This window comes from Vulpes vulpes, chromosome 3 (assembly GCF_048418805.1).
Source record: "Vulpes vulpes isolate BD-2025 chromosome 3, VulVul3, whole genome shotgun sequence".
Taxonomy (NCBI): domain Eukaryota; kingdom Metazoa; phylum Chordata; class Mammalia; order Carnivora; family Canidae; genus Vulpes; species Vulpes vulpes.
In genome coordinates, this window is record NC_132782.1 from 124,491,383 (window position 1) to 124,512,932 (window position 21,550).

General features: G+C 41.2%; 1 protein-coding gene across 9 annotated transcripts in view; it reads right to left on the bottom strand.

The window, feature by feature from the left end:
* CDC14A (cell division cycle 14A) overlaps nucleotides 1-21,550 on the bottom strand; it is a 178,622-nt gene that overhangs the window by 125,215 nt on the left and 31,857 nt on the right. For all 9 annotated transcript variants that reach the window (XM_072754506.1, XM_072754503.1, XM_072754505.1 and 6 more), the window contains one exon: nucleotides 15,578-15,670. In XM_072754506.1, the coding sequence (XP_072610607.1) occupies nucleotides 15,578-15,670 (93 nt within the window). Of the gene's footprint in view, nucleotides 1-15,577; nucleotides 15,671-21,550 lie in introns of those variants that run through there.

The following is a 21,550-nucleotide window of genomic DNA, read 5'->3' on the forward strand; positions in this document are numbered from 1 at the left end:
GTGACATGTGACCAAAAAACTCAAAAAACAATACTGCTATTCTACATAGGAGCCAATTAAGAAAGGAGCAGGGAAAGAAAGAAAACAAAGCAACAGGAGAGAAGTGATCAGGAACGGAGGGAAGAGAAAGAGGTGGGAGTAGCAGGGAAAGAACAAAGAGGAAGGAGAGCCACAGAGAGATAACAAGGAGTGGTAGGTGACTAACAGCCATAAATGAAAGCCAAGGGCAAAGTATGAGAAAACGGGTAACTGGTTATTTCACACAGTGGCGTTAACTGAGCCTCTGGTACCTAAATAAGCTGAGGGCTGCTAACCAACAGGGGAAGGACTAGAATGCCAAAAGTAGAGGGTTTCTGGTCCCTCCCTGCTCTGCCTCTTGGGCCAAGTTCCTTAATTTCTCTGGGTTTCCTAGCGCAGTAAGGAGGAGGAGGAGTGAAGGGTAGGGGCAGGCAGGGCAAAGAGAGGACCTCTTTCTAGGATCTGTTTCTGCAACTTAGGGAAGAATCACTCTCCCGGATCAATTCTTCAGAGGAGAACTTATTCTCTGAATTGCTATAGTAGGTAAAGTAAAAGCCAGAGTCCTGGAGTCTTTGTATTTAACTTCATATCTAGGTCAACCAATATGCCTTTAAAAAAGTAAAATAGGGTTTATAGAAAGAGTCTAGTGGCCCACATTCTGGGTAAAACCCAAAATTCTTCATTGTAATAAGAGGATTTTAATCAACAACTTAAATCTGACTTCCTCTTCCATGAATTCAGAAGTAAAATATTGTCATCAGTGAGTACACATGTATAAAATGTAATATCTAACATATTTTTTTTAACTCTGTGCTAATAATGGCATAGCCCAATGCCAGGATATCCTAAAAATGGCCCTGGTTGTTTTTTAATTCATACACCTAACTTGGAAACAAGAAAACAAAATGATTTTAGAAACTGTTTTAAAATGTTAATCCTGTTTTGTCACTCTTTCCATTATTTCACAGATGTGTTTCCAGAAAAAGAATAAAACTTAAAATGTGGCTCCAGGTAAAAGATGTAGGTTGCTGCCAAAAGTTCTACCCAAATGCAGACAACTGAGAATTTTCTCAAAATTTCAGACACTTCTGAAGGGAACATAAATATTTTATCACATTCAACAAGTAGGATTTAAAGTGTCCCAATTCCAAGACAGACAATACCCTGCGATGCTGTTAGAAGAGTTACAGCATACCCATCAATTCTTTGTAGAGAATGGATCCATTCCCATAGCTTTTAACAAGCAGTTGATTTCAAATTAAAACATTGCAGCCGAGGGACATCTGGGTGGCTCAGTGGTTGAGCATCTATCTGCCTTTGGCTCAGGTCATAATCCTGGTGCCTGGTCTCTGCCTCTCTCTGTGTCTCTCAAGAATAAATAAATTAAATCTTAAAAAAAAGCATTGCAGCCAAGACCCTGGTGACAGAAATCAAGGCCAGGACCTGGGGGTAGGAGTGGCGTGATGTAGACCTCACCTATGGAGTTCATCTGCATCATTTCATACAAGCTATTAACATGAGATCAGTCATCTTGGAAATTTGAATCCCCTCTAGGGCTGTGTCATACCTCATTCATTCCTCTATTCCTTAAAACAAGAGGTAGGCACTATGCTAGACACTGGAGATACAAACATGAGGAAGGGTCACCCTTTCCCTCAAGGAACTCACCCTAGGGGCACCTGGGTGGCTTAGTCGGTTAAGCGTTGCCTTCAGCTTGGGTCATGATCTCAGGGTCCTGGGATGGAGTGCCAGGAAGCCTGCTTCTCCCTCTCCCTCTGCCTACCACTCCTCCTACTTGTTCTTTCTCTCTCTCTCTCCCTCTCTCTCTGTCAAATAAACAAAATCTTTAAAAAGGAGCTCACTCTAGTAGGAGAGAGATGGCAAAGTAAGTGATTGCAAGCTTACTCTAGTAGCTGCTATTGCACATGATCAATTATAAGACAAGGTAAGGAGAGCTATAATTAAGCCATGGTCTGGGTCAGATAATAAGAAATGGCAAAATAAACAAATGGGGGGTAGGGGAAGAGTAGGCAAACAAATTATGGAGAAAACATCAGGCAAGGTTTCCCTGAGAAGGGAATTATGGCTTTATTACTTAGAAATTTCTCAAAGCAAGCCCCACTAAATGACTCACACACCACCTTTCAACAAAGTGTAAAGTCTGATTCACCCACAGTATCTTCACATGGAAAAGCTTGTCTGTCTACTCATTAATTTGAAACTATGGACCACAAATGTTAACTCCCCTACTCAGTAATTCTCTAAAGTACTACGGCAGCTCCAAATAGTTCTTTCAGGCTGAGGTAACACTTTCCTAGTCCCACTACTCACCCCAATTAACTGTGAATTTGCTACCTACACCCCTGGCTTTGGGTCCTCATCATAAAAGCTTGGTTTCCCATAATAAAAACTCAGGAACCCTACAAGCATTTGTCATGGGGTGGGGGCGGTGAGAGGGGGTGGGTACAGGGGACCCAGGGCTGAGGCAGAGAAGCAATAAAGAGAACGAAGAAAGACACACGGGTCAGGATGGCGCTGACATAGGAACCTAGTAGCTGACATGTGCACGGCTAAATTTACCCATGCGGTCGCCAGGATTTGGGCCTTAGAATCACTCCACACACCGCAACCCCAACAGGAGCTCCTCCTTTATTTAAAACTTCAGAAAATACATGTGGAGAGGGCTTTTTAATTTCATTTCACTGTCCATTATGGGGGAAAGGCTATTGTTTTACTCACTAGGTCAAGCAGAAGGGATTTCTTGAAATGAAACTTACATAGATTAAAATTATGCATTCCAAAACTCTTATAAACCTAAGGTTTAGATTAGATATCACCAAGTGCCTAAGGCATCACATACCATCAACACGAATATAGAAACTACACAGGATGAGACACTTCATAACAGGCCCTGAGACCGGCTAGGCGCTGGCTCCTTGGGACCCCCAGGGCTGACCCAAATTCAGGCTTCTCTCACTCAAGGTTGTCACAAGTGAATAAACACACATTTTGGCTGCCAGGAAGAAAGGGATGTGTAGGAGCTTGAGAGAAACATAGTGATTCAAATGAAAGTGAGATAAGAGAAGACAGATTGCATTATTCGAGGTCTTAAAACAAACTCCGCTCTTCCCAACCATCAAGTATCAACTGAATCAGTAGCATGTGAAAGCCAGCTGGACATCTTGATATTTAGACAGAGGAGGTTTCTAAGAAGTTCAGAACACTTTCCATTTTCCCGAAGCTATTCATGCTTAATCGTGGGCTAACCCACACAGTCACCTGTGTACTCAGTGCCAAAAACTAATATTCTAAAAAACATGCAAATACATTTCAGATCTCAGCCTAGTAAGCAGATTCTGCAATGGCTGTGTTTTGCAAACTGCGGGTAACAGCAACATCAATTTAATGGGGTAAAGATTATTTTTTAAGATTTTTTTAAATAAAACAGGACAGAATATAAAATGTCAGTATAACTCACTCATTGTAAAGGAAGAACTGCTTCCTGAACATTTTGTCACAGTTATACATGTGAATGGTGTGTGTATACTAAGAAGCAGTGTAAAATATGATTCTTACTCTGGTTTATAGTGAAAAAAGCTTTGGAAAGCCCTGTCCTGAGATCCAGTCTCAACTACTTCATGTCACTCCTTGGTTCTCCTGTTCTCCTGTCACTCCTGACATTCAGACGTAACCTAAGCTACCCATGGGCATCACCAAAAAAAGTGGGTGAAGAACTGCCACTGAATCTGGCTGGTACCCAAAGGTATTTGGGGTGTTAGCCCCATTAGCCAGAATAAAGCTCAGATGCCACCTGGAAGAGAAAATGCATGGCCGAAGGCTTTGTAACTGGAAATTTCTGCCCTTCCATATGCTATTCTGAATCTTCTGCAGAGTATCATGGTTTCGACGTAGCATTATTCTCAGACTAGCCCTGCTCAATTACATGCTGTGGATCAATAAAGCTCCAACTAGAAACTTGAGGATCTGGGTTCCAGTCTCTCACTTACTAGATTTGACCTTGGGCAGATACTCGATCACTCTGGGCTCAGATTCTCCAAATGAAACCTGAGAAAGCACGACTGGAGCAGAGAGACGTACCTCTAAGGTTCTGCAAAAGTGAGTCTACTTTTCCAGATTCACATACATTTACTTTAAACTCGAGAAAACCATAAACACAATCAAATGGATTCAGTATCGACGGTGGTTGTTTAGTAGCCAGCTAACCTCATCTGGTATAGAATTTGAAAGCACAATCTCCGGTTTCTATAGGCATGTTCCAGTAAATGTCTCATTGCGTAGGAAGCCTACGGCGCCGCGCCTCACCGGGACACAGTCCACGAGCTCACCGCCCTGCGCGGGGTGGGGGCTCAATGTCCCCCGAGCAGCTGCGGAGGCGGTGCTCGCGGCTCCAGCGCCGGCACAAGGTCAAGAAGGAGGTGCCCAGAAGGAGCGGGCCCCCAATGGAGCGCACCTGGATGGAGTGACCCCCCCCTCGACGGAGCGCACCTGGACGGAGCAGGTCCACCCCCCCCCCGACGGAGCGCACCTGGAGCGCACCTGGACGGAGCGGTCCCCCCGATGGAGCAGGCCCCCAACGGAGGGCACCTGGATGGAGCGGGTCCCCCCAACGGAGCGCACCTGGACAGAGTAAGTGCCCCCCCCCCCCCCCCCCCGATGGAGCAGGCCCTGGACGGAGCGGGCCCCCCAGACGGAGGGCACCTGGATGGAGCGGGTCCCCCCAACGGAGCGCACCTGGACAGAGCAGGTGCCCCCCACAATGGAGCGGGCCCCGGACAGAGCGGGCCCCCCAGACGGAGCGGGCCCCCCCGACGGAGGGCACCGGATGGAGCAGGTCCCCCCGACAGAGCGCACCTGGACAGAGCAGGTGACCCCCCCAGTGGAGCGGGCCCCCCAGACGGAGCGGGCCCCCCAGACGGAGGGCACCTGGATGGAGCGGGTCCCCCTGACGGAGCAGGCCCCCTGATGGAGTGGGTACCAGACGGAGCACGCCCGTGGACAGAGCGGCCCGAGGCAGTGAAGACGCACCTGCGGGGAATCATCCTGCCCGACAGGTTGGAAAACGGCAAGACCTTCACCCAGGTGGAAATCAAGCCCAAGATGATGGGCCACGACCTGGCGACCTCTCCATCACGTACGAGCCCGTGAGGCTCGGCAGACCCGGCGTCCCGGCCACGCGCTCCTCCCACTTCGCCCCAAGTAGCCGGTCGGGCCAATAAAGGCACCGACTCGTGCAAAAAAAAAAAAAAAAAAAAAGTAAGTGACTCTGTTCTGTCCAGATGTTTGTATAAAATTGAACGGCGATGACTCCGACTCCTGTGACTGCCAGGTGAGGCCCAGGCAGACACGCAAAGGACACGCTGATTGTAGACGCCCGGGAGGGGCCGACCACGGGCCTCGCATCACGCTGCACAGACACATTTCACGTGACGCTCTGATAAGTCTCTTCGAGGCTTCAGGTACCTCTTTTCAAAATTTTTTCCATAAAAAATACATACAGTTGAAATTTTTAAAGATTCAACTCTTGGGGCAGCCCGAGTGGCTCAGCGGTTTAGCGCTGCTTTCGGCCCAGGGCCTGATCGTGGGGTCCTGGGATCGAGTCCCACCTTGGGCTCCCTGCATGGGGCCTGCTTCTCCCTCTGCCTGTGTCTCTGCCTCTCTCTCTCTCTCTCTCTCTCTCGGTGTCTCTTTCTCTCATGAATAAATAAATAAAATCCTAAAAAAAAAAAAAAAAGGATTTTCCTCTATGGGAAAAAACTAAAACTCTGAGGCTAAAATTAAGACTCTCATCCATGAGGGGGATCCCTGGGTGGCGCAGAGGTTTGGCGCCTGCCTTTGGCCCAGGGCGCGATCCTGGAGACCCGGGATCGAATCCCACATCGGGCTCCCGGTGCATGGAGCCTGCTTCTCCCTCCGCCTGTGTCTCTGCCTCTCTCTCTCTATGACTATCATAAATAAATAAAAAAAAATAAAAAAAAAAGACTCTCATCCATGATACTGATTTCAAATGGTTGTACATGTGAACAAAGCCCATTTCAGTTCTAAAATTCGAGAAAGTTATATAAAACATTTTGTCTTACTCAGTAACTTTAAAAGTATAAATTAATACCTGAAGACACTATGATTCTTGCGATTATTTTTATAATTAATCCTGAGTTCATAATTTAAGTACTACAGCTTTTAAATTACTCCATATTAAACTTTGAAGAATTGTGGAAGATTAACTTTCATTTATCAATGTTTTTATCAACATTATACATTCAGCCATTCACGCTACAAATTTTTACTGAGCACTTTTTATATGTCCTACACTGTTTTAGATGCTGAGGCTGTTGTGAGGAACAAAACACAATCCCTTCCCTTTAAAGGAAAAATAATAAGTAAACACACAATTCCAAGCAGTGAAAAAGTACATCCCCTTAATTCAGTATATAAATGAAACAAATAGACATAAGCTTTGGCATAGAGAACGTGTATACATGTCTTTTCAAGGCTCCTAAAATTCAAAAATTCATGGGTAAACTGCAAGCATAGTGTATCAGCACTTAAATACAGTGTGTGCATGTGTGTATATGCATGTTGTGTACATACATATGTAGGTGTATATAAATTTGTGAGCTTATTTACAGCATAGGACAAGTTTGTTATCAGGATGCCAAAAGGAGAATAGAAAAAAAAAACTGAAGAGATTTATTCAGTTAAACTTGAGAAACATAACCTTTCACAAATGAAAAGCAAACAGCTGATTTTCCTAACCCACAGCTAAACATCACATGCAAGGAGGGTCAAATAAAAAACAGTATTGTTCCTTCTTTATGCTGAGGACTAACAGAATTTCCAAATTCAAAGAGTTTAAAATTGAAAGTGCTCTATTATCTTAGGAAGCCTCACCTGCTTTTGAAACCACCAAAAATATAAGCCTACAAGGATAAAAGCCTGTCTGGCCCATTTACAGGCAATATCACAAAAGCCTTCTTGCCTATCAAGCTATAAAAGGAAGGAACTTGAAAACAGGAAATTGCCCTGCCTCAGCCTGATGCCACACCTCCCTTCCTCTCCACAATTTCCATAAGCAGAAGAAGCAAATGCTATCTGTGAGATGTAATGAGAAGCCACAGAGGTTGACAGTACACTAGTAGCTAACATCAACTTTATTACTGTTTTAATAAATATTTAAGGTAAATGCTTTTATTATTTTGAACCAATATTTTTCTTGATGATTTCACCTATGTTTTTTAGATAACATGTGCTTAACCTATAGCTTTTTTTTTTTTTAAGATTTTATTTATTTACTCATAAGAGACACAAGAGAGAGAGGCAGAAACATAGGCAGAGGGAAAAGCAGGCTCCATGCAGGGAGCCCGACGTGGAACTAGATCCCAGGACCCCAGGATCACGACCTGAGCCAAAAGCAGGAACTCAGCCACTGAGCCACCCAGGTGCCCCTAACCTATAGATTTCCCCCCAACACCATTCTCAGGGACCTCCCAGGAGGACTCAGCTCTCCCCTAACCTATAGATTTTTAATGATAAAGCATTTCTGAAATTGCAATTTACAGATGTACTGTGAATTAGATATTAAGGAAACTAACATACTTGTCCCAACCAATAAAAACAAAAACAAATTCAGAGTTAGTTGGCCTAGATTACCATTTTTCAATTTTTCAATGTTTAAGAACATATTCATGAATCATTTTTAAATAATACTATCCTGAATATAATTTTTTATATATTCAGTAGACCACTAGGTGTTGAATAATCATTAGATCCGTTATCAGCACTTCCTACGTATTCAGACATATGTTAGTACTTACTAATGTAGTACTTTGAAAAGTAACAGAATTTAAGGTATATGGACTTCCTAATTTCTCACAGAAACTTGGACTGATGGGTGTGATTTCTAGGGGTCTACATCTATTGATACAAACTGATTCACGGAAAGGACTTCTTTTTTATTTTTAAAGATGTATTTATTTAAGAGAGAGCGTACATGGGATGGGAGATGCAGTGAGAGAGGGAAGGAATCTCACGCAGACTCCCTGCTGAGCACAAAGGCCAACTCAGGGTTGGATCTCACTACCCTGAGATCATGACCTGAGCCAAAATCAAGGGTTAGATGCTTAACTGACTGAGTCACTCAGGAACCCCAAAATGACTTCTTCTCTTAAAGGAAAGAAGAGACTGATACTTTTCAACTTTTAATGGCCCAAAAACAAGAAACAGGTTTTCAAAACACCAACTATTCAAAAGTTAATAAACCTACAAATAAATACAGGAAAAATAAATCTCATTAGTCAAAAAATGATTAGTAAAACAATGAGGTATCATTTTCACCAATTAGATTTCTATGTCTTTAATGTCTATACCCAATATGCAAAGACACTGGAGACATCATATAGTGCCAAATTTAGTACAGACTTACTTTAATATGGTAATATGCTCCAAGAACCTAAAAAATGGTTAGGGGCACCTGGGAGGCTCAATGGGCTCAATCCACAAAAAGAAACACTCATAATACCAAACAATATTTGTCACATTATAAGAAAATATTGCAAAGGAATCTAAAATGTTAAAAAAAAAAAAAAAAAAACAATGGTATGCCCTCTAAATGGAACATTATTTGGTCATCTAAGTAGCAAAAAAGGCAAAACATATGCAGGCCAAATGAAAAAAGGTTCACAAAACTACACTGCAATTTATACTTAAGTGAATATTCAGGTTTAGAATAATGTTATTGCAGGAGAATTTTCCTACTTTTCTTCTACAATGTGGTTATGCCACTTTTTAAATAAAAAAAAAACTAGTTTCAAATAAATTCACTGAATTACCCCCTTTTCAAACTAGATATTTAAAATATATTAATCATTTCCCAACCCCTCCACCCCCCCCCCAAGAAAACATCTCCTCCATGCACCCCCACTTACCCTCTCAATATTCCCTTCACCAAATTAGCCTACTGGGGTTGGCCATCACTGATCCCTCCCTCTCCTCAGGTTTGACCCTGGTCCCCAAACACCCTCCCCAGAAGAATAACAAGAGTTACTCACCTTAGCATCCTCAACTCCCAGAACAAGGCCTCATGTATAAGGGCTAGAAAAACACTTGTTGATTTATATATTTATCCAATTTGGCTCCTATTGCACATTTTTCTCAATTATTTATTACTCATCTGTCCCCCATTTTAAGCCAGGCATTCATTCTTTTCTCTATGTTTCATTTTTTTTTTTTGTATTCCCCAGAGCCCACTATAGTGCTGGGTCAAGCTCATCTGAGCTAAATAAATATTTACTGAACTAAAGAATGCCTGAATACACAACTCAAAAATGAGAAATTTGCTTAGTTCAGACAGTTTCTACCTTTAAAATGCAAATAACATCCTAAAAAAAAATCTCACACCACACCTTCCAGTGATTTAAGCAATCAAAAGATTAACAACCATCTGAGTATCACTGAGCCAAGGAAGGATGTAAATGTAAAATAGGGTGGAAAGAAAGGCACAGGCTTCAGCTCTTGGGGAAGTCAGACAATAGCTCAGAAAACTTTCTGGAAGGACACACAACTTTTCTGCCTAGACCCACCAGCCATTCCTAAATGCTTAAAATGCCAGGCACTGCCCCAGACACCTGCATGATCATAACCTCCCCTTCAGTCCTCACCACAACTATGTTAGGTGGGGTGTTATTATCTCTATTTTAAAAATAGAAAAAACAGGAATTTGTATGAGTTAAATAGCTTGCTCAAGACATAAAACTAACAAGTGAATTTGAGGGTGAACCCGTGGCTCTGCTCAAGCCGCTGCTCTCAACCACTGTGCCAGGTGGAGAATGGCTTCTTTGCAATTAGTAGTAGACTTAGAATATAACTACTAAGGCGTTAAGTGTAGTCTACAGAATAAATAGCAGACACAGACATGATTACAAAGTCTACAAACCTTCGCCTTGTCATCTCTAATTCAGACATGACATCTGGCTCAGCCCAGTTCCAGTTAATCCATAATTAGACCCCTTATTAGCAATGTGAGGACTTAACAAGTGGGTTAAAGAAAACACATTGCAGTTACAGCCTCTGCTTAAGCACCCTCTGCATATCTGGGGGGGAGAAAAGAAATCTTAATTCTTTTAACTCTGAACTTCATTTTCTAAGCTAAACCATCATACGTATTGTAACGTCTCACACATATTATTTTTCCAATCCTCCAGTCATCATGGGCCTGATACAAATCCTCCTTGACCTCTTTATCATAGTTCTGTGAACTGAAAGCAAGATAGTAACTTGTGAGGATTTGGTCTTTAAGCATGTAGCAAGAAGCTAATTAATTCATGCTTATAATATCTTAGGGCCTATTTTCTTCAAACTCACGTGAGAGTACTGTAGTTGCCACTAAGATCCCAGCATCCTGACCCCTAACGCCAACAATGCACTGAGTATTATCCTAGAAGGGAAACACCTTCCTGACAAAGTTAATCACTTCTTAAAATCTGTGCCCTTCATCTCAAGAAGTATAATGTCACAGCTTAGGTATAAAGTGATACTTCATCAGTAGGGACTTCCCTGAAATGGTGCCTGTCATCTATCTGTTCAGTGTCACAGTGATCTCCAGTGGCCACATCATTCTAGCAACCCCAGCTTTAGAATCACCCACAGAGAAGGGTTTGTGGATTTCCTACTGAACATGATGTTCTATATTTTATCACCTTCTTAATACTCATGACAGTTCTATGAGATAAAATGTATAAAGGCTCTCCTCTACTTAGAGATAAGAAAATAGAAACAGAAGCTTGTGTGACATACTTAAAGTCCTGATCTAATGGAGAAAACACAGGCAAAGCCCTGACTCTGTAAGTGCATGTTTGGCACAAGATGTCAAACTCAAAAGCAAAATATGATAGCTGCAGAACAATATGAATGTACCTAATACTACTGAGCTGTACACTTAAAAAAGTTAAGACTCATCACAAGAAAAAAAAATGTTTTTGCCACTATGTACGGTGACAAATGTTAACTGAACTTATCATGGTGATCATTTTTCAATACATACACATATTAAATCATTACATTGCACACCTGAAAATAATGTTATATCAGTTAAACTTCAATTTAAAAAATAATTAAAAAGAAAGAAGTGGCTAAGACAGTAAATTTTATATGTGTGTATTTTACCACAATTTTTAAAATTGGGAGGGAAAAAGGTTTATCCAAAAAAAAAAAAAGGGGGCAAAGTAATGATGTGACTTTGGGTAGCAGGTACCGCCCTTGGACTCTGATCTCTGCTTTCATTCTGCATCTTTAAAGGCCATAGTTGGCTTGGTCAAAACTACAACATTCTGGTAATGAGGAAGAAACCACTTTACAGTTTATGTCCAATTTGATCACTTTCAGTTTCCCTCTATAGTTACCTAAAGGAAGTCACCTTCCTTCCTTCTGCATTCATTGCGTAGATACTTATGGAGCACTTACTATGTGCAGGGCATGGTTCAAAGCTGATGTTCAGCATCCAAATACCAAAATAGTTGCATTATCAGTTGCTAAGTAGCTGTGGCCTGCAGCATCCCATGCCCCTCCACGCTGGCCACCTCATCTCTTCCCTGGGACACCCCCGTCCCTGGACTTCCCCATGACTCAGCATAACAGGAAGGCTCCATGGTGGCGAGCTTCCAATTCAACTGGTGAATGCCTGGGCCTAACCCCTTAAGTGTTTTATCACCTCCCAGACACAGCAACGAACAGAACAGACAGGGTTCCTACCCTCTAGTCTAGAAAAGAGATAATAAACAACTAAATATAAATGAATCAGATCATTTCAAAGAGTAGAGTGCTGTAAAGAAAACAAAATGACAAGGGACTAGTGGGTGACTGTGCTGAGGGGAGCAGAGCAAAACTTGAGAGGAAGTCTCTCTGAGGAAGTGACTTTACAAGGAATCAGGAATGCAAAGGTCTCAGGTAAAAACACTCCAGGGAGAACAGAAATGTCAAGGCCTTCTGGTGGGAATAAGCTTGAGATTCTCACGGTTAGAAGGCCAGTGTGATAGGGGCATCTTGAGCAAGGAGAACACAGAGGTAGACAGGGCCAGATCAGGGAGGATCTTACTGGCATTGGTAAGGAGGTTGAATTCAATGCCAAGAACAGTGAGCAAGCACTAGACAAATTTGAAACAGGGCCATGAATGATCTAATTTATATTTTTAAAAGATCACTCTGACAATTGTGTGGCAACTCTGATTAAACAAAAGCAAGACTGAAAAAGGAAACAAGTGTACGATGCTCCGGTGGTAACCCAGGTGGACAGCCACAGTGGCTGGAGCTATTGGACAACAAGAGATGTTAAGAAGTATTCTGACTCAATATATGTTTTAGAGGCAGAGCTGACACACCTACTGACAAGTCTAATGTGGGATGGCGAAACAGGAAGAATGAAAATGACTGCTATTCTTGTTTGTTTCAGCAAGCCACTGATGGTGGTCCACTTACTAAACAGGCAATGACTGTGGCAATAAACAGGTGCAAGGAGAGAAGGAATAAAAGCCTGTATTGTCACAATAAGTATGAGATACCATTTAGATTATATAATGTGGAGATACAAATATGTAGTTGGATATTTGACCTTAATAACAGGAAGTTTCCCCCAGAAAATTATGGCTTATCCAAACAGCAACATTTAATACATGTATAACTTCAAATGCAAATGACTGACTCTCTTCTTACAAAACTTGTGCCGACAATTAAGTGCATATACACAACACGAAGTAAGACACACAATTCTCTTTAAGGAAAGAATACAATTCTTGGCTTTCATTTTTATTAAGTATTATGTCAAAAAGCCTCCTGGGGAATGCATTTCCAAAATTGGAAAAAAAATCAATTTGGAAATGAATAATACAAGAATAATTACTTTACATCGCTTCTCCGGACTGTAACGAGCGTGTAAGGCAAGCTCATGCTGCCCTCAGCACTTCTTCAACCCTGCTGAGACTGCTTTCCCGTCATTTGGTTGCATTAAAGTGGTGGAAACTTCTGTACTAGATGTATTTTATCCCAAGCTCAATGCGTCTATTGTGACCTAACTTCGTTTTAAAACTCTAGAGGTGTCATGATGAAATTAAGGATGAAACCAGAAACGGAAAGGACAACCATTAAAAAGGAAAGAAGAGAGGGGAGGCAAGAGGGCAGGGAAGGAGGGAAGGAGAGGCAAGAGCAGCAGATGACCTCTTCCTGACGGCAATGCCTCATGACCGAGGACTCCCAGAGACGATGCTCATGCGACATCACAAAACCCCTCAGAAAGACACGCCTGGTAAATGGCTGGAATCCAGAAGTTATCACCAGCTCTCCATATTCCAAATAGTGTCAATTATCAGTTTCAAATGAGTAATAATTAGTGCAAAGCGAAAACTAAGCACTTCAGCTTACCAGCGCTTCGCTGAACCTTCCTGCCAACAGCCAGCTTTTCATGGATGCTTTTCAAATACAAGCAACAGTCTGGCTGGCACTACAAATAATCCTCGTGTCCTCCAGATTGGAAGGAAACTTAGAGGTCATTATATCCAACCCTATCGTTTTACAGATAAGGAAACTAAATAAAGCAAAGAGAGATAAAGTGGCTTACCCATCATCCCAGAGCCACTTCAGGAGGAAAAAATGTTTTTCTGATTCTTAGTCATGATCCTTGATCATGATCATACCATGCTGCTTACAGAGTGAGAAAGACAAGTGCCACCAGGGATGGCCCCAGGCTTTACCAGAGCTACATCAGAGGGGGAAAAGACGGGCAGAGCTGGACATTTCAGCCCTGGAAACAAGGCCCCAGCCTGCAGGGAGGCTGTCCACCTGCCACCATGCTCAGCCTACACCCTACAACAGCTGACAGTCTTTCCAATGCCACCCCTGGGCTTTTTCTCCCAGAGCTATTGGTTTTATGTGGCAGACTGGGATGTACAGTCAAGATCTTCAGAGGAAGGCCCTTGAAAGGTCACACAGCAGTGTGCTGCCAAGCCTCAGAGCAACACAGACCCTCCCCAAGGACGACGAGAAATGACACCTCTCCCCCCTGCCTTCAGACCAGCATATTCCTAAGTAGATCCCACACGTCCCTAAAAAGCTATTAGAGGTTACAAATGAGTTTGAGTCCTGATGGCTTCTGCCGTCCAAGTTTTTGCCCAATCCCAGTATATATAGAAAATTCTAAAAATAGTCACACCAAAACTCTGTACCACATTCACATGGAACTCACACTTACGTCTTAGTACTTACAGAGAACAAAAGTTCCAATCAAGATTATTTTAGGAAAGTCTTGTCCATCATTAGGAAGTTGTAATATATGCAGCATTTATATTTGGTTTGCCTACTGCAAACACATGTATACATTAATAAATGGGTTGATAAAAAAATAATAATCCTCCCTCCATGCAATCTATGATTTCCTCTTTTGCAAAAAAGAAACACCTCAACAGTCTTTAAAAGTCTTACACTTGGAAAAAAAAAAAAAAGTCTTACACTTGGGGCACCTGGGTGGCTCAATGGTTGAGCATCTGCCTTTGGCTCAGGGTATGATCCTGGGGTCCTGGGATGGAATCCCGCATCAGGCTCCCTGCAGGGAGCCTACTACTCCCTCTGCTTATGTCTCCCTTTCTCTCTGTGTCTCTCATAAATAAATAAATATAAACTTAAAAAAAAAATCTTCCACTCTACTGGGGCACCTGGGTGGTTCAGTGGGTTAAGTATCCATCTCTTGATTTTGGCTCAGGTCATGATCATAGGGTTGTGGGGCTGGGCCTAGCATGGAACCTGCTTAAAATTCTCTCTCTCCCCATCCCTCTGCCCTCCTTTCACCCCTCTCTCTTGAAAAAAAAAAAATGAATCTTCCCCTATAGAGGTGACCTAGTGGTTCAGTCCATTATGTGTCCAACTCTTGATCTCAGCTTAAGTCTTGATCTCAGGGTTGTAAATTCAAGCTCCATGCTGGGCATGGAGCCTACTTAACAACTAAATAAATAAAAATAAAAATATTCCACTATGTATCTTTTCTCTAGAAATGTTCTTTCTGGATAGTCTCTTTTAAAAAAACATCTATACAGGGATGCCTGGGTGGCTCAGCAGTTAAGCATCTGTCTACCTTCAGCTCAGGGCATGATCCCAAAGTCCCAGGATTGAGTCCCACAATGGGCTCCCTGCATGGAACCTGCTTCTCCCTCTGCCTATGCCTCTGCCTCTGTGTGTGTGTGTCTCATGAATAAATGAGTAAAATCTTTTAAAAATATAAATAAATAAATAAATAAATAAATAAATAAATAAGTAAGTAAGTAAGTAAAACACCCATACAACTGTGGAATCCAAGCTACCCATTGCAGTTCTAAGATTCTCTCATAACCTGGGGGTTAAACAGCCCATGGATAGTAGTTCACACTTTCGGTCCCACATCCATTTCCAGGGTGCTAGGAATTTTCCCAGTCTCTCAAATCCCCTAAAAGAGTGGCCTGGATTTTATTTGACAGTGTTAGTATTCCATTGGCCTGATTATAGAAAATAATCATGAAAAAGTACTTACAGCATAAGCACCTATCAAAAATGCTGCATTCGCCCTTTTCCGTTGATCAAAACAGGTGTAGTGCACTATTTTCTTTCTTGATAAACTGTATGACTAAAAAGAGGGAATAAAAGAGTGTAACCATAGAGACAATGCTAAAACATGCAGAAGATAAACATCATCAACTTCCAAGATGTGTCACAATCAGTGGAATCTACCAACTTTCATTTCTACAGCATTTGTTCATGAGCTTGTGAAGGGTGGAGGGTTCCTTTTCGCAGCCCAATCATGATGCAGATTTGACAATAGAACAAATATTTCTCTCCAAGAAGGGAGACATACAATGGGAAATAGTTAAATTATTGCCATCTTTATTAGTGGGAACATTTTTGAAGATTTACTCTAAATCTTTTATGTAAAGTCTATTCATCTTTTTTCTTTTTAATTTTTATTATAAAGTATAGTTGACATACGATGTTTTATTAGTTTCAGGTGTACAACATAGTGATTCCACAATACTATAGATTAGTCATTGTTCACCATGGTAAGTATAGTCACCATACAACATTATTACAACTTCATTGATTATGTTTCCTATGCTATACTTTTCATCTCCGTGACTTATTTTATAACTGAAAGTCTGCACCTCTTTATCCACTTCATCTATTTCACTCATCCTCCCACATCCCTCCTCTCTGGCAGTCACCAGTTTATTCTCTGTATTTGTAAGTCTGAGGGGATTTTGTTATTTGTTTGTTCATTTGTTTTGTTTTTTAGATTCCACATGTAAGTGAAATCATATGGTATTTGTCTTTCTCTTACTTATTTTACTTAGCACAATACTAAGTTTATCCATGTTGACACAAATGGCAAGTCCTTTTTTAAAGACTGAGTAATAATTTATCCTTGCTCTTTCCCTATGCTATATCCACTCCCAGAATAGTTATCTGTACTTTTGATATTTTAGTTTATTTTTAAGTGTGTCAATCAATTTTCCTCAGAGCACTTATACTAATATTAACAGAGCATCAATACTTAACATTTTCTTTCTAGAATGTTCTATTAAAAAAAAACCCCTTTCACTTATCTGAAAATAAATAGTTAATGGGAAAAGATGAACCATCAAAAGGGCAGAAACAGCAAACATCTTAATACAATAACCATATATTACATTCATGGATTCAAACAGTTATTAAGCACCTGCTATATGCCATGCAATATGCTGCATGCTCAAGTATTAACTAAATCCAAAAATTAGCAACTTGGTATGCTGTATACATGCTGAACATGAAAAAAAAATACATAAGTAAAAAGATCTGCTAAGGTGAAATCAAAGTATCAATCAAACTCAAATATACACAAAACAATGAGAACACTGATGCAACTATATGAAATCTGCTCAACTTCCTCGTATTTCAAAGGTTACAGCATTTTGACAAATGTTTTTCAAAATACAGAAACATAGCTACCTTTAACATTTGTCTATAAATTCAAACAGACTGTAAAAGTAGTTTTTATGCCTTACACATTGAGACCACAACCCACGGGACACCTGCTTTTATAGCACGTTTACAACAAATGTTAAGAAATCTCAACTACCTACGTTCTTCATTAACTCTATTTTCTACAAGGAAAAGAAACTCTTTCAACTCTGATGGCTATTCTACATGAAACTGCAACACTCTGGCTTTAATGTAACCACAGAAAAGTAGCTATAGGTATTCCAGCAATGAACCTGGAAACTCTCACCATCCCTTTAGGCATTTCTTTCCTAAGCAAGAATCACATATTCTGGAGTGCCTGGGTAGCTCAGCTGGTTAAGCATCTGCCTTCAGCTTGGTCATGATCCCAAGGTCCTGGGATAGAGCCCCAATATCAGGCTCCTTGCTCAGCAGGGAGTCTGCTGCTTCTTCTCCCTCTCCTTCTGCCCCTCTCCCCACCCCCACTCCTACTCTCTTTTTCTCTCTCAAATAGATCTTTATTTTTCTTCAAGATTTATTTATTTATACATGAGAGACACAGAGACAGAGGCAGAGAGACAGGGAGAGGGAGAAACAGGCTCCTCAAAGGGAGCCCGATATGGGATTCGATTCCGGATCCTGGGATCACACCCTGAATCAAAGGCAGACACTCAACCGCTGAGCCACCCAGGCGTCCCTAAATAAAATATTAATTTTAAAAAAAATATCACGTGTTCTGAAAATGGCATTGCTCTCTTAAACTGAACTTTATTTGTTTTTTAAAGATTTTATTTATTCATGAGAGACACAGAGGCAGAGACACAGGCAGAGGGAGAAGCAGGCTCCATGCAGGGAGCCCGACATGGGACTCAATCCAGAGTCCCCAGGATCACATCCTGGGCTGAAGGTGGTGCTAAACCGCTGGGCCACCGGGGCTGCCCTAAACTGAACTTAAAGAGTTTGCCTCAAAGTGGGTCTCATTACCAAAGTCCTTATTTCCAGACTGGCTTATGAAAATATCCCTATGAAATAAAGCTTTAAAAATACATTTTATTCTGGAAAGCTCCTGGGTAGCTCAGCGGTTGAGCTGCTGCCTTTGGTTTAGGGCATGGTCCAAGTCCTCGGATCAAGTCCCACATCAGGCTCCCTGCAGGGAGCCTGATTCTCCCTCTGCCTATGTCTCTGCCTCTCTCTGTGAAGGATAAATAAATAAAATCTTAAAAAAAAAAAATACATTTTATTCCATTCAGTTCAGTCAATGCACTAAAGTTATCTAAAGACTTCAGGATCACTATCAATGGTACTGACAACTGTCTCCTTTTTTCTCAATTTGTTGTTTGTTTTTTTTAAGATTGATTGATTGATTGATTTTTTTAGAGAAAGAGCACACAAGCACAGGTGGGAGGGAGAAGAGAGGCAGACTCCCCACTGAGCATGGAGCCCCCTGTGGGGCTCCACCTCATGACCCTGAGATGCTCAGTGGAGAATTGGCTTGAGATTCTCTTCCTCTGCCCCTCCCCTGCTCATTCCCTTTCTCTAATAAATAAATAAATGTCTTAAAAAAAAAATAAGAGTCGGACGTAAAACTGACTGAGCCACCCAGACGCCCCAGCTTCTTCAATTTGAAACCATTGTCTCCTAGACATTTCCTTTTGTTATTTTATTATTTGTTTGTTGGTCTGTCTGTAAGTTTATTTTTGTCACTTACTGTTCTCCATCAATAACTTAGGCTAGATTTACTGAAAGGAGAGTCAAGGCCTTTAAAGCCTAAGCATATTTTGTGGTATAAGACTGCCTTACACAGGCCAGCCCCCACAAACATGAGTCATGCTGAGCGTAAGGACCCAGCTCTTCTGGCTCCCAGCCTCTCAATAATTACATTTCCTTGCTCCCTAAAACACCTATGGAGAAGAAAATATCCACAACTGATTCAGAAGTTTGGATTGTCTGTTTTGATGCCCTTTTCCACTAAGAATTTAGATTTCACAACAAACTGTTGCTATCATTTAATGATGTGGAATTAAATTTATTTTATAAATCCATTGGGACAAACTCATAATGCTGTGCTTTTGTCACCAAGAGTCTTTTGGGTTGTTTTCAAACATTTTGCATTTGCTTGGTTTTTGTTTTTCTTACTCTTATTCTAAAGTATATGGAGGGGATCCCTGGGTGGCTCAGTGGTTTGGCACCTGCCTTTGGCCCAGGGCGTGATCCTGGAGCCCTCAGATCAAGTCCCGCATCGGACTTCCTGCGTGGAGCCTGCTTCTCCCTTTGCCTGTGTCTGTGCCTCTCTCTCTCTCTCTCTCTCTCTCTCATGAATAAATAAATAAAATCTTTAAAAACTATATTTAAAAAAATAAAGTATATGGAATATTCTTTAGTATATGTTACAGAGACCATCCTGCAACAGAAACTGTGAAGCTACAGGATGAAATTCTAAAGGAAACTTTCTTTTCACTATAAATCTATAAATTTGGGGGGATCCCAGGGTGGCTCAGCGGTTGGTTTAACACCGCCTTCAGTCCAGGGCCTGATCCTAGAGACCCAGGATGGAGTCCCATGTCAAGCTCCCTGTGTGGAGCCTGCTTCTCTCTCTGCCTGTGTCTCTGCCTCTCTCTCTCTCTCTCTGTCTCTCATGAATAAATAAAACCTTTTAAAAATAAATAAATTTTAAGTAAATATAGTACAAATTAAACTTTTAAGGACTTTAGAAGAATTTTTAAACCTTACAAGCTTTCAGAATGACATCAGATAAAGAATATTCTCACAAAATACACCTACAAATCTTAACTATTTTAGAATATCTATTAGAAGCTGCCTATAGGATAGAAACAATTTTTTTTAACATTCATCACCATATATAATTATTAAATCTTTTTCTTGTGATGAGAACCTTTAAGCAACTTTCTCTTAGCAACTTTCAGATATACAATATAGTATTATTAACTATGACCATAATGCTGTACATTATAATAACTGGCTTTTTAACTACAGCTTTCTGATTTTTAGGAAATTTTTAAGCTCCTAGTATTTACCTCACTTAGATGTTTTGGGACTTCAATTGTTTCTCTCAATTACATCTCAAAAACATTACAGTAAAGCAACGATCTGCTTAGTGAAGCTTGGCCAATGTCTCCCAGGTCAGAACACACAGGTTAAGTTCTCACTCAAGTAATCAACACTAATTCACGATAAACGATAATAGAGAAAAATCTTATGTCTCACTGGCCTTTGTCCTAAGTTCCTTCCTGGCCACAGCCAAGCTTCCCTCTTACAGATCATCTTGCCCCAGTCTTATACCAGCAATGCTTTTGGAACATAGCAGATATTCTGGTACTGGAATGAAAACTTTCAAGGAGGGGCACCTGGGTGGCTCAGTGGTTGAGCAGCTCCCTTTGGCTCAAGTAGTGATCCCAGGGTCCTGGGATCAAGTCCCGCATCAGGCTCCCTGCAGGGTGCCTGCTTTTCCCTCTGCCTATGTCTCTGACTCTCTCTGTGTGTCTCTCATGAATAAATAAATAAAATCTCAAAAAAAAAAAAAAATCCCAAGGATGGGGTGTGTGGCTGGCTCAGTCAGTAAAGCATGAAACTCTCGATCTCAGGATTGTGAGTTTAAACCCCACGTTGGGTGTAGAGATTACTTACAAATAAAAAAAATGTTTTAAAAAATGACCTACTACATATTAAAGCACTCCAAGAGAAACAATACTATCCATTGGCTAGTATTGTTGACTCAAATACCTTAGAGGAACATCCTTGAAGAAAGATCTTCAAGATCTTTCCCAGAGAAACTTCCATGGAGGAAGAGAAAAGCACAGTTGTCTGCAGACAAGAGGACTCTATTTTATGAAGAAGCCCAGCAGATATTTTCTCAGATTCGCCCTAACACTAAGAGCCTCCAAACTGAACTGCATCTTCCTTACTTTGGCCCAATTCCTCTGTGGTTGGGTGTGCTGACTAGGCCCTTCAAGGAGACCACTTGCAGAGGCACCTGGGTGGCTGAGTCAGTGAAGTGTCAGCCTTCGCTCCAGTCATGATCTCAGGGTTCTCAGGGTTCTGGGATTGAGCCCTGAATCCAGCTCCTTGCTGATACAGGCCTTGCCTCTGCCTCTCTCCCTGCTTGTTCTCTCTCTCTCTAATAAATAAATAAAATCGTTTAAATTAAAAAAAAAAAAAAAAAAAGGAGAGCACTTGCAAAGTTAGACCATCAATTCTGGCTTCAGTGAGCTATCTGCTCTATTCCAGATACTTTTTGCTATACATGAGAAGTTCAGAGATTACAAAAACACTGTGTACAATAGCAAAGTAAAGTTAGAAACTTGTAAAACAAATTAACATAGACTTAAAATATAAAGCGGAGGATATCACAGAAGGAATACTAAGACCTCTGGACTACTTGCATGCTCTGCAGCAAGCTTGCATATGACCAATTACAAATGATAACCTGTAGCCCCTATCCACATATATTTTAGATTTCTATCTAGAAACTAGTCATAGCCTTCAGAACCTTCTTAGCCTAAGTGGACATAGCCAG